The 14,630-nt window shown below is 36.7% G+C and overlaps 1 protein-coding gene and 1 long non-coding RNA gene across 2 annotated transcripts; one reads left to right on the forward strand and one right to left on the reverse strand.

Annotated features, from left to right (window-relative positions):
* Positions 1-1,224: 1,224 nt before the first annotated feature.
* Positions 1,225-3,185, reverse strand: LOC122030438 (7-deoxyloganetin glucosyltransferase-like). The gene is made up of 2 exons (XM_042589639.1): positions 2,494-3,185; positions 1,225-2,367 (listed from the first exon to the last, which is right to left on the reverse strand). The coding sequence occupies exons 1-2, from the start codon at positions 2,987-2,989 to the stop codon at positions 1,442-1,444; spliced, it is 1,422 nt and encodes a 473-aa protein (XP_042445573.1). The 5' UTR covers positions 2,990-3,185; the 3' UTR covers positions 1,225-1,441.
* Positions 3,186-10,568: 7,383 nt separating this feature from the next.
* On the forward strand, positions 10,569-11,807 carry LOC122029648. The gene is made up of 3 exons (XR_006125116.1): positions 10,569-11,240; positions 11,307-11,401; positions 11,747-11,807. It is a non-coding gene; the product is annotated as an uncharacterized LOC122029648 (long non-coding RNA).
* The last annotated feature ends 2,823 nt before the right edge of the window (positions 11,808-14,630 follow it).

Genomic DNA, 14,630 nt, shown 5'->3' on the forward strand with positions numbered 1-14,630 from the left:
CAGGAAAATAAGAGAAAAAATTAGATGGGAGAGAAAGTTGAATGTGAGAGAAACATATGATGAGAGAAAATGGTGAGAAAGAAAGTTTGATGAGAGAGAAAGTGTGTTGGGAAAAAATGAAGAGAGAGAAAGTATGATCTGAGAAAATGAGGAGAGAGTGCATGATAGGAGAGATTGAGAAGAGAAAAAGTATGATGAGAGAGAAAGTGTGATGAGAGAGAAAGAGTGATGGGAAAAAATGAAGAGAGAGAAAGTATTATGAGAGAAAATGAAAGAGTGAGGAGAGAGAAACTATGATGAGAGAGAAAGTGGGTTGAGAGAGAAAGAGTGATGGAAAAAATGAAGAGAGAGAAAGTATGATGAGAGAAAATGAGAGACTAAGGAGAGAGAAAATATGTTGAGAGAGAAAGAGTGATGGAAAAAATGAAGAGAGAGAAAGTATTATGAGAGAAAATGAAAAAGTGAGGAGAGAAAGTATGATGAGAGAGAAAATGGGTTGAGAGAAAAAGAATGATGGGAAAAAATGAAGAGAGATAAAGTGTGATGAGAGAAAATGCGAGACTAAGAGAGAGAAAATATGATGAGAGAGAAAGTGTGCTTAGAGAAAAAGTGTGATTAGAGAAAATAAAGAGAGAGTGTGTGATAAGAGCGAATAAAGAGAGAGAAAGTGTGATGAGAGAAAATGAAGAGAGAGAAAGTATGATGAGGGAGAAAGTACGATAAGAGAGAAAATATGATAAAAAATAAGTAGAAAATGTATAATGGGAGAAAAAGTGTGATAGAAGATAATGAAGAGAGAGAAAATAAGGAGAGAGAGTATATGATGGGAGAGAATATAGAGAGAGAATGAAGAGAGAGAAAATATCTTGAGAGAGAAAATGTGATGACAAAATAAGGAGCGAGAAAATATGATGAGAGAGAGTGTGTGAAATTAAAAAAAAAATGAACAAATATACTAAGGGCATTTTTGTCTAAAACTTAATTCACAATCCTATTTCATCAAAACCCAAGGGAAGGGGTGAGTTTCATCCATATCCAAATTTTTGGATTTCATTCCAAAATCTTGATTCCATTCCAATTAACCAAACACAAAGTTTGGGAATGAATCAATTCCCTCATTCCCAAACCCATAAACCAAACACCACCTAAATCTAACCACACCTCCACTCAGCCACTCGACTTATTCAGCAGCTCGGTGCACCCGACACTTAGTCGACCTAGGCACTTGGTTGATTCGTACAATTTTATTATCTCCGGCAAATCCATTCAACAGGAACCGATTGAAAGCACCATCAAGTCACACTCGAAACAGTTTATTCTTGATTCAGTTACACAAACAGATACTTCACTCCGGCTTTTGCCATCCTCTCATATTCAACTTAACATAGCTTAACGGCAAGAATGCTCCAAGTTCTTCGATTTGGTATTCGTAAATTCTGTCTCAAACTTCGTTTCGACACAAAGCTTCGGTTAATGTCATCAAGTTAGCATAAGAGCTTCCTCCCTCTGCATTAGTAGCTTGCTCTGCCATCTCCTTCCACTTCATCACCTTCTTCCTCATCTCCTGCCCCTTCTCCCCTTCCATCAGTTCCACAACGAGCTTCCTGATCTGCTCCCTCTTCACTTCTTGCTCGATCTCCATTGCTATCCCCCAATCCACGCAAGCAAACCTGCAGTTTGTGAATTGGTCGGCAAAGCCAGGCCAAATGAGCATTGGTACTCCACTGCAAACACTCTCCAACATGGAGTTCCAACCACCATGCGTGAGGAAGCCGCCAATGGAAGAGTGGCGAAGCACTCGGCCTTGATCGCACCAATTCATGACCCAACCCCTCCCTTCGACTTCTCTGATGAACTCCTCAGGCAATCCACCATCAACATTCTCAACAAGATCCGGCCTGATGCTCAACAGAAAAGGATGCTTGCTATCAGCAAGACCCCATGCAAACTCCATCAATTGTTCACTTCTTAAACGTGCCAAGCTTCCGAAGCAGACGTAAACGACTGAAGCATGTCTCTGAGAGTTTAGCCACTCTTTGTACCCGCGATCTTCTTCGAAAAGGTTCAAATTCTTCGGCACACCTTTCATCTGGTTGAGTAGCAGGAACAGAGGGCCTACTGCATGGGCTCGAGGCAAGGAAGCTTTGATGGCATCCAAGACCTTGCCTTCCATTTCATCAAATGTGTTGAGGATCACACCAGAAGCTCTCTGGGCACAAGCCACTTCTTCCATCTCACAGTTGAGGAAGAATTGGTTAGGGTTTGTTGTTCTGATGAAACTGGAAAGATCTCTCAGACGGATGCCTTCGAAGCCAGGAATCCAGTCGATTGGGGTATCGAGGTATTCGTTTGTCAAGAAGCTCTGATCTACAAAGGAACAAATGAGAGCAACAAATCCATAGTTTAAAGAAATTCTCATACTTGTTGATTACTGAAACTACAAACAAGCTCGTGTTCTCCCAAAATGATGATTTTGTGTTCTTGCTGTTTTACCTTTGAGCGGCGCGTATCCTCTTCGGATTAGGTCCCGCAGATGGAGAGAACCGAGGAGACTGCAAGCGCTGGTAGTCCAGAGCACAAAAAAGGGGATTCCCATCTCCTCCGCCGCCCCCACCGCCTCCGATGCTATCAAGAAGTTGGCGACGACGCAGGAGACGGGCGGTAGGACCGGATCCTGCTTCAGTCGCCGCAGGAGTTGCCCCAAATGCGCTGCGCAGGTGCGGTTGATGGAGCGGCGTAGCTCCTCGTTGTTGGGAGCGCCGGCGGAGTCGAGAGAGTAGCCATCGGGGATGGTCTCGAAGCGGAGGAGGTCGGATTCGGGCGGGAAAGCTTGGGAGGTCTGGAGGATCCGATGGAGGCCGGAGCTGGTGTTGACGAAGGTGACGAGGAAGCCTCGGAGGTGGAGGAGGTTGGCCAGGTCGAGGGTGGGGTTGAGCTGGCCGGGGGCGGGGAAGGAAACGACGACGGCGTGAGGGCGGAGAGAGGACATGGCTGAGTCGATTCACTGACGCTGCGCTCTCGATTAACGATCTGTAATAAATGAGAAAGAACGTAATTAACAGGAGTCCTCTAATCCTTTCCCTATTTATAAGTTGGATTACGGTGTTAAATTATGAAAGAGGAAAAAAATCAGGAAAGGAGACAGGATCTCTCCTCCAACACTAATATATGATTAAGTCCGGTTAAATTGAAGCAAAATGTAGATAAGTGAGGACAAAGTGTCTCGGACACGGTGCGGTGATAAAGAAGAAGAGTTTGAATTTTTTTTAGATTAGGTATTTTCGAACGTTGGAGTTCGAATTACGATGATATTTTAATTCGATATCCGCACCCTGTTGTCTCGTGAATGCTCTCACATTTTTTTTTATTAAATGAATGGATACGGGCACTGCCCGCGTAGGATCGAATCAAGGGCAACGCCGACGCTGATTTTTTCTATGGATTTTTTTTCCGAAAGTCGTGTCAAAAATTGTGACACGTTGTGGCTTGTTTTTTTTAAAAAAAATCTGTGACTGGATTGATATGTCGAAACCGTTCTTGGAAGGTGGGCCCTCTCAAAAGAAATATATATATTAGTTAAGTGTTGTTTCGAGCTAGTCCTTGAACCGTTGTGTTTTTTACCGTTAATTTTTGTCACATTTTATCTTATCCCAATTAAAAAAAATAAAAAAATGATTAGCATTGGACCACTTATGATTTGTAATCTTATTAGGATCGAATTATGACTACTATTCGATCATAATGGATTACAATTTATCTATAAGTTTATTATTTTATATATTATAATTTGGATCAAGACGAATGGTCAGAAACCTCCCTCCCCTACACCAAGTTGTCTGGGCACTTGTCCATTGTCAACAGCTTCCAGCCACCCACTCCAATCCAAACTATAACTTGAGGGGATGATGAACATAGGGAGGAATCACAATCAATTACGGCATGATCGCGACCATGATCCGACCGTAATTATAAATAATTCATCCCCTGTTCTACTTTTCATGGACCAAATATTTGTCCTTTTTTTTTCTATCTTTCTTTCAACAGTATTTTCTGGTCGTTTTTTTTTCTAACTAATTTTTTTCCAACAATTTCCAATTAAGTCATTCCATTCTTCTTTTTTTATAATCCATTCATCCTTCATTCTTTTGAAATGGATCCAAATTATAGTGGATCTTTTAGAAATTTTCCAATTCTAAAAATGCAACTTTGCAAAGTTCACGCAATCATCCTGATATTCAATATTCTCAATTTTCCACTTCCACGCACTACCCCTAAAATTTTCTAAATATTCCATGCATTCCACAATATCCTCCAAATTTTTAGAGTTCTCAAACCTTGTCGGCTCCTTCGAGTAATGATCCTTAACTTCCATTTTATATGTACCCATCCGAATATTGACAATCCATGATAAGTAAATTTGTAATGTCACCCCCTTCCTTCTCCATAACCCTCATTCATTCTCTCGGATGAATCAAGGAGGGCTAACATAGACGTATCCGAGACCGACAAAGAATTAGTACCATCATCTGATGTTCCAGAGTTGGACAATGAAGCAAGTTTGAGTGTGCATGACACTAAACGAGCCAAATGGTCAATGGATGAAGAGATACACCTTGCAAAGGCATGGATCAATATTAGCTTCGATTCAACCATCGATAATGATCAAAAGAAATAAACTTTCTGGAAAGAAATCACATATTTCTACAACAAGTATCGACCTGATGGATTGTTGGAGCAAAGATAAAATCACATTTCTATTGACTCCATCTAATGGTAAATGAATTTACAGGTATATACAACAACTTTTATACATATCATAAAAGCGGATGGAGCGATGAGGATGTGCTTTGAGAGCACATAAAATGTGGCAAGAAAATCGTTGCAATAAGTCATTTAATTATGAACATGTTTGACGAATTCTCAGAGATTATGAGAAATATGCTGCATAAAAAGTTGGTCATCGTGCTAACAAACAATAAAAAATCTTAAAATCAACGGGGCAGACATCCTCATCCAATTTGGACACTCCTATCAACGTAGATGATTGTGAAGTTCATACTCATCCAATGGGACAAAAAGCAACGAAAAGAAAGAGCAAATCCAAAACTAAAGACATTGATGACATGGACTTCAATAATAGGTGGCAAAAAAATGGAAGAACTACAAAGAGAGCGAATTGAGATGTAAAAATACGAATATCAATGAAGGAGTATGAAATCTTTATGAAGGATACTAATGGGATGATAGAAGATCAGTTTAAGTTACATTCTAAATTTTATGAAAGTATTAAAAAGAGATATGGTATGTAGTGGATGTTTTTAAGATATTTTTTATAAAATTTTTTATTTTTTTATTTTATGTAATTCATTTTTTATCTATATTAATATTATTTATATTGAAATGAGTTTATAAAATGAGGAGAAATAATTTGATTTACTAAAGATGATCATTTTTTTTAAAGCCATCAACTGGATTCGAAATATAAAATCCAAGTTTTTATCAAATGACGGGACATAGTTCAAAAAATAATATTTTTTTATGATTTAATCATTGTTTTTGACTTTTTTCTTACCATTTTTATTTTTCTTCCTACCATTTCATTTCGGATCATTTTTTACCCTTTTTTTTTTTTTTACTATTTTTAGCCAATTTAAAAATAACCGTTACAAATTAGTCATTATACTAAACTAGCCATTATACAACTAGTCATTACAAATACCTCTATATATTCATATATAAAAACTAGAATCCTCCATTCTACTAAAATTATCTTCTCAAACCACATTGATAATAGTCATTTATTTCAAATGTCTCACGATCCTAATTGCTCTAGGTGTTTTATTCTCCGCGATTAGTGGACTAATTTTTTGGCTAATTCAAATGATGACTTGGACCAAATGATGCTGATGCTACTTGAGCATGAGGAAATGAAAGTTCTAATAGCTCAAAGTTCTTTTAGTAGAATTAATAGAAGGTATTTAAATCGAGATCGTGAAGTCAGACATGATTGACTCTTGAATGATTATTTCTCTAATTAGCCGGTATATCCCAATGAAGTATTCCGACGACGATTTTAGATGCGAAAAGAGTTATTCCTTAGCATGCCTTGCAAAATCATTCAAAATATTTTGAATGGAGGGTTGATGCAGTGGGAAGACGTGATTTGTTAGCCATTCAGAAATGCAAGGTTGCTATCCATCAATTGGCGTATGGATCTCATACCGATATTTGTGAAGAGTACCTACGAATAGGTGAAACAACTGCTCTAGATTGCTTAGTCAACTTCTGTCGATGTGTGATTGAAGTATTTGTGCTACAATACTTAAGAAGAATTAATGTTTCTGACATGCAACGTTTGCTTAAAATGCATTAACAGAGACACAACTTCCCTAATATGTTGGATAACTTTGATTGTATGCATTGGGAATGGAGAAATTACCCCGTTACATGAAAATGTCAGTTTACTTGAGGTGATCATGGGGTCGCGACAATTATTCTTGAAGTGGTTGCATCAGCAAACTTGTGGATATGGCACACTTGTTTTGGAATCGTAGGATTATGTAATGATATCAATGTGCTTAATGAATCACCTTTATTCAATGTCCATAATGTACGATATAGAAATCATATCGCTACTTATTGCATTAGCAGTGACCACAAGAGGATTACTAGCATTTTCCTCAAAAAAAAAAATACATCCCTAATCTTAGTGCTCTCATCATTCTTAATAAATTTGGCATTTTCCGTTTCGAAGAAAGATCTATTTAAGCTATTATAAAATTTATATCCCTTTACTTCTCAGAGTAACCTACAAAATTATTATTAATCGTTCTTGAGTCTAGTTTCCTTTCATTAGGTCTATAAAGACTAGCCTCAGCTAGACAACCCCAGACATGTAAATGTCTAATGCTAGGTTGTCTATCTGTCCACATCTCTAATGAAATTTTAGTTACTGTCTTACTAGGTATTATATTGAGTAGGTAAACTACAGTCTTGAGTGTCTCATCGCATAAAGACTTTGGTAGAGAAGTGAAGTGCATCATACTTCTCACCATGTCTCTTATAGTACAATTACATTGCTCAGCTACACCATTCTGACTTAGTGTACCAGACATGGTATATTGAGGCACAATACCACACTCAACAAGATAAATAATTCATAAAAGGTCCTGGATGTTGTTCACTTGATCCATTATATCGATCATAATATTCACCTCCACAGTCAGATTAAACGACTTTAATTTTCTTACCTAGTTGAAGTTCAACTTCGGCTATGAAAATTTTGAGCATGTCCAACAATTATGACTTCTTATGAATAAGGTACAGATAGTCAAATCTGGAATAGTCATCTATGAAGCTAATAAAATATGTGTGTTCATTCAAATATGTCTTAGGGAATGGTCTACAAATGTTCGTATGTATCAGCTCTAAAATATCACAACGGCTAGCCCTTGTTGCTTTTGTTAGTAGTCTTTCCCTTAATATACTCTATGTAGCTATCAAAGTCAGACATGTCAAGGGAATTGAAAATACCATGTGACATTAACCTTTCTAGGCATTATTTGGATATATGTTTTAAACCTATGCCACAATATGGATGAACTCTCATCAGTCAATTTATGTTTTGTACCTATATTATGCATAATTATATTGTCAACCGTAGAAGTAAAAGTGTTCAATTTATAAAGCTTATCAATCAAATAATCATTGCCAATCAAAACTGAATTAAAGAAAATACTAAAAAATTTATTTCCAAATGAACAAAAATAACTTGATTTATCTAAACAAGAAATTGAAATTAAGTTCTGTTTAAAAGATGGTACAATAAAAATATTTTCTAAATCTAAATTGACATAAGTTCCTAAATAAAGTCTAAAAATACTAATATATTTGATTGTAGTCTTTTTTCTATTTCTTGTATAGATATATATATTTCACCATCAAGAGAAAATCGACTCTTGAGATAACCTTGCATAGTGATGCTTATGTGAATAGTAGCACTGGTATTTACCCACCAAGTGTCAGCGGATACAATAGCTAAATTGACTTCCGAACCATATGCTAAGTGAGCACTCTTAGATGTTTCAATCTTTAGTCTCCCCTCCTCTTACACGCATTGAGCAATGAGTTCATTCAATGCCCACTTTTCCTTTTGAGTATTATATGATATCTTAAAAGGAGTGAACCGTGCAAGCAGAGACATCAAGACAAAATGTACTAACATACTTTCAAACATATCAACTTTTAGTGCTTTCAAACTTATAGCTATATTTGATATCTCTATAATGTACTCTCTTATGTTTCCTTTACCACTGTATCGCATGGTATCAACTTCCTAAGAAGTATAGTAGTCTCAACCTTTTCGTTGAGGTGAATCGGTCTATCAGTTGATTTAGGAAACACCTAGCATCTTCATTCTCTATTATTGAGCCCTTTATTGGTGTCGGCATGGAAACCCTCATGATACTTAGACTTATATAATTTGATTTCTTCCACAGCTGAAATTCAGCCCTCTGCTCTATAATGCTAGTACTGGTCAGAGGTGCGAGACTATCGTTCCTTAATGCATAGTTTAAGTCTATGCAACTTAAGACTACGATCACATATTCTTTTTTACCAGTAAAATTCAAACTAGTTAATGTTGAGATATTATTAATACTGGTAGTTACAGATTGCACTGAAATTAAAGAAAGAAATTTATTTTAGCTCACAATTTAATTAAAGCCAATAACATGTATAAGTGCAAGTAATAAAACACAAGATTATGCAAATAAAATAAAATTTAAATACTTATGAATGAACTCCTTTTGATATACTAAATACAACATTATATTTTACTCTATGAATTAAAATATAATTTGCTAGTGATACTCTCTGATATAACTCAAACTTTAATTAGTCACACAATGTGTATTCCTTTGTGTTGACTTTTTATGCACATAATATGATATTTTATATGAGATATATTTTGGTATATAGCTTACAACAACCTTAATCAGTTGCATAATATACCTTCCATCGACCTATTTTATGCATGATTTGAACAAAACAAAATTGCGTTCCATAGTTGTAAGTTACCTTAAGTATATATCTGGCAAAAAGTAACCTTCCTTTGGGCTGATTACTCTTAACATAGATATACATCTACCAACATAAAATGCATTAAATTACCTAAGATGTCTTCCTTTGGGCTGACACAATAATTCAACTTAGTAGCACGTCGTATAGATAGACCTAAGAAAATACTAGAAACTTTAACTGAATAAATAATTACTTAATTAACCTTAATAACTCTACATTATAAGGTTTATCAATCAACTGATACCATATGGTTTACCCAATCGATTTGAAAGTCTACTATATACGATTACATGATCATATATATAAAATCCACCCTTAACAAGCTAAACCTTCCTTTAAATTTTTTAAATTTTATGATTTAATTATTATTTAATACTAATTAATTCATTCTTAGCTAAATCATTGTTTATTTCATGGATACAAATCCTAATTGATTAGAAATTAAATTCTAATTTATTAGAAGTTAAACAATTTCTACATGAATAAAATTGAATCGATTATTTAAAACCTTTAATTGGAAACCATTCCAATCGATGGTTAACTGATTTTGTTTTGAGTTTAAGGTTGTTAATCGATTAGATATCAATCCTAATTTAATAAAAATACCAATTAATTAGGTTGATCAATTCCAATCGAATCTGTCATGATTTCAATCTGTTAATCGATTAGAAACATTTTAATCAATTGATAGTAAGATTTTATTGATACTCAAGACTTTTAATCGAGGTAGCCTCAATCGATTGCTCTAATTGATCAGAATTGATCCTTTATTTGATCTCGATATCCTAATCGATTAGTGAATTTCACTAATCGATTGTGCAATTAATTTCCATTAATTTTGTTTGTTATTTTAAGCTTGGTAATTGATTTACTTACTAAGCCAATCGATTAAACCATTACGATTGGACCTAAATTTAGGTTAAATACGACGGTTCCTCCTGAAGACGACGATAGTTCACCACTGTTCATTATATTTTTCGTGAAATACACAAATGATATGGAAAATTAAGTCTTTCCTAGGTTTTCTATGCTAAAGATTTCGACGATCAAATACTAGAAAAGCCTAATCCAACATGTAAACCAACATCGATGAAAAAACAAATAGTATTGCCATGAAATTGGTGAAACATAGCCATGGCTCTGATACCAATTAATATGACTTGAGTTCTCTCCTAACCGCATGAATTCTAAAAATGAATAAGAACTCAAACAACGAAAATGCAAGACATAATCTAGTTTCATCGAAAACATGGTATAACAAAGTAATACATAGACTGAATTTAAAATACGGTACCCCAAATACTAATTAAATAATAATAGGTTATTTAAGGAATAATCTTAAGGGAATTTTTAGAAATTTTTTGGAAATTTTTCGGAACTCGTATGACGAATTTAAGGGGATCAAATATTGAGTTACGGGAAAACCTATTTAAGTTACCCCATTTAAACGAGGAAAAGTTGAATTTCTCTTTTCTTTTCTTTTTCTTTTCCTTTCCCGTGCCCTTTCTTCGCCCGATTCCTCTTCTTCCCCTCTTCTCTTCCTCTTCGTCACCGAACCCTTTCCCCTTCCTCTCCCTCTGCCGATTTTCCCTCTTTTTCCTTTGCTTGTTCTCGTTGTAGCAACCACCTCCGCCGACACCATTTGTCCGATAGTGGGCCGAGACCCCCTCACTCACGATCATCGTTCGACATCGGTACCTCTCTGTTTCCCCGATCTCTGCCCTAGCCTCTCCATAGTCCCTACCTTTCTTCAAATCTCCGGTCGCCAGCCACCCGAGCCCTGACGCCTTCCGACTCACTGCCGATCAGGACTCCCATAACCTTCCCCCTCCTTTTCGCGTCGCCCCGGTGGCCACGACCAACACTGGTCGCCAACGCCCGATCAAGCCGAGGCTCTTCTCCCCGAGTCTTCTCTGGTTCATGGCTCGCCTCCCTGTGTCGCCTTGTCGACGTTGTCGACACCGGCCCGGTGCTACTAGCCACTGCCGCTGAGATCCAAGTTTCGTCGCCCTATTATCTCCGATCTACACTGTTGTTCGATCTAGAGCTGTGCCTTAGCCTTGGGTAATGTTGCTTCGCTATAGTCGTTGGCCAGATCGATCCATAGCCGTGAGCCACCCATTGATCGTGAACCAACAGTGGGCTACTGTTGGCATTTGGTAAGTTCTGGATTTAAGTTGTTGTTGACTCTGATGATTTCTTGAGTTTCATTTTGATCTGGACAGTGAAATGCAAGGTGTTTCTTGGTTTTCAATAGCTACCCCTATTCTGGCAGCAACTACCTGGCTGTGGATCAACAAGAGTGGTTTGGTGAATTGAGGTAAGGTGTAGAGAAATTGTTTCTCTTGTTGTAGTGTACACAAAGTTGAAGCTGGGAAAGGCTAGGAATGAATTGTACTAGAATTTACTTAAGTTTAGGTTGATTAAGTCGAGATTTAAATCTAAATGGAATAATTAGGGTTAAGGAAACTAACCCTAGTTAACCGTTGAGATATATTTAATTAGGATTAAATGATGATATAATCTAAGCTTCGGGTTAGATCTAATTTATGTAGTTAACAGAGATTAAATGGAATTAAAAATCTAGTTTTTTAATCGGATTAGGAGTTTGGTTTAGCTATTTTGCTTACAATAAAACTTAGTTAAATTGTACAATTTATTACAGGACTTTGATTCGAGATGAGCGTCTCGATGTGGGATCTTTCGGATACGATCTCCATTTTTGAGGCGGGTACCTTGACTTATCTTTAAATATTGTCATTTGATATGCATAGTAGATTTTAACGAGTAGTAATGATTATGTTCATATCTACATCGGTATGTCACTACTTGTTACCTGTTGCATGCTTGATTTTGCTTACATATTTTGCATTCATTACCCTCTTGATTATTTATGCTCATAGAGGTAGTGACATACCATGCCTTATGATATATCGGACTAGACAGTTACCATATCTAATACGTGTACCTAAATTTTTTATTTTTGGTACATGTTTTATGGAGGTAGATATGGTCAGGAATTTTATATTTAGTGTTATGCACCATCTCGCAAGATTGCATGCTGCGCGATTGTCGGCTCCATTATTGTTGAGCGCGTCGCTAGTTATATGGATCTGCACACACAACCACTCATGGGTTAGTGGTTTTTATTCAAGCAGGGTGTGTTGCAGCAAGTTGCTTTGTCGGTGCTCCGCTGGTCCGCTCATGGGTAGTGTGACTACAGCGTGGTTGCAGGACAGGGATCCCTCCTCTGGATTGTCTCAAGGAGATGAAAGCATTGGGCTCCCCCACTTATGATTTGGGGTAGAGGATAGGTGTACTCCGACAACATCCTGTCCACTCGGTCACTCATCAGCAGCAGTGATGATAGAGTGCACAATTGTCATAGCCCTACATTCTCGGTCTCTCAATCATGTGTGAGATGGTTGTCTGGTGTCAGGTGTGACCAGGACATGTCATTTGCATCATATGCATGATTGCATTTATTGCTTGTGTTTGCTGTACTTTGTTTGCTGCATATTTGGTAGATGCATATGATTGACATGTATACAGGAGATATGATATTTTCGATCTGACGACCTTATTTATCCTGATAGGAGGTCCTGATGAGTATAGCTTCTTCTTTTCTTATAGTTTTGTATTTCCCATTATTCCATGAGACTGTACACATATTTATTACTATTGTTTATTTCTTACTATGCATGTCAGCCCGATACCCGCTGAGTTGTTGAACTCACGCCATTGAATTTATCCTATTTCAGGTTGAGGCCGTCAGAAGGTTCCAGTTGCTAGTCACCACTACATGTCGCGACGGATTCATATATTTTGGGTTTTGGTTTCCTTGTTATGCATTTTATATATATGTGTGATGTATGACTTGTACTCGAGGATTTTTAACGAGTTTTGGTCTTCTACTTATTTTTTCGCTACGATGGTTTCTCTGTTGTGTTATGCGTTTTCCCTCGTAGTAATGGAGTAGGTTGTTTTCAAATAAACTGCGTGGTTGTGTCAGCCAGAGGCTGAAATGATATAAACTGCGTGGATTGTTGTTGTATTTTATATTTATTGTTCTGGCCGTGTTGTCCGTGTATGAGTTAATTGTAGTAATGTTTCAGATTGTCACCGGTACAGGGGAGATGTTGTCGAAATTTCCTCGAGCAGGGATTCCCTCGGGGCATGACAATTTATTTGGTATCAGAGCAGGTTTACGATGCCTGCTTTTTCATGTTCTGGATTTTTGAGTTAATCTGATACCAATTGATTTGGTATCAGAATAGGTTTACGATGCCTGCTTTTTCGTGTTCTGGATTTTTGAGTTAATTTGATACCAATTCTTTTGGTATCAGAGCAGGTTTACGATGCCTGTTCTTCGTGTTTTGGATTTTCGAGTTAATCTGATAACAATTCTTTTGGTATCAGAGCAGGTTTACGATGCCTACTTTTTCGTGTTCTGGATTTTCGAGTTAATCTGATACCAATTCTTTTGGTATCAGAGCAGGTTTACGATGTCTGTTCTTCGTGTTCTGGATTTTCGAGTTAATCTGATACCAATTTATTTGGTATCAAAGCCTAGATTTTTGCAAGTCAATCTGGGTAATTTTCGGATTTATACGGATTTTCGTCGATTTTCATGTTTCGGAGAATACCGAGGTATTCTTAGACAAGGTTATATTTGGAGACTTAGCAACGACAGAACATCTCCAGATGACAAATATGTATGATGATTACTTTTGGTACTTGTAGTAATATTTGAGTAATAATTTAACAGATATAACGAGATCTACACGTGCTCCCGCTCCGAGACGTGGTGCAGGATGTCCACACAAGAGAACATATTATATCATCTTTTCTCATGTGCGTGGCTATGGTAGATACTGATTTGGTAACAAGAGTTCACTATTATCTGGATCAACTAAGTGAACATACTTGCATAGTTTGACATTGTCAATGGATTTAGTTTGCAGAATAAATGTAGTTTAGGTTATTATTTTCTTCTGCTCTAGGAAGAAATATCAACATTAAGGGAACATGTTATCCAATAGAAAAATAGGATGGAATGAATCACCTTGAGAATGAAATCGGATGACAGCCTTTTACTTCTAGAGGAAAAAATGGGGAAAAATAATAATAATAAAAGAATAAAAAATAATAATAATAATAATAATAATAATAATTATTATAAATTAAACTCTTCCTAACATGTTAATTGGTTAACTAATTAACTTTACTATAATTTATTGCTTAATAGAGTAAGATTGATTTAACCTAGTAAACCTATATCATAAAGTTGTATAGAATGTTAGTCAGATCTCAAAACATCTATATTGGCCAATCTTACTAGTTATGATTGTTGTATTCATGAATCTGATGAGACTTCTCGTGCATTCATGAGGGACATAGGTAGACTACCTACTCTTAGACCGCAGTGACTGACTGTCTCCCTACCGTCCGGTGATACATTGGACGTCACTCAGGAGGTCAGAGGTTGCCCGTTAGATTTTGGCAATATGATACTCATGGTTGATTTATTAGTACTAGAAATGGTCGAG

This window comes from Zingiber officinale, chromosome 10B (genome assembly GCF_018446385.1).
Source record: "Zingiber officinale cultivar Zhangliang chromosome 10B, Zo_v1.1, whole genome shotgun sequence".
Classification (NCBI taxonomy): Eukaryota; Viridiplantae; Streptophyta; class Magnoliopsida; order Zingiberales; family Zingiberaceae; genus Zingiber; species Zingiber officinale.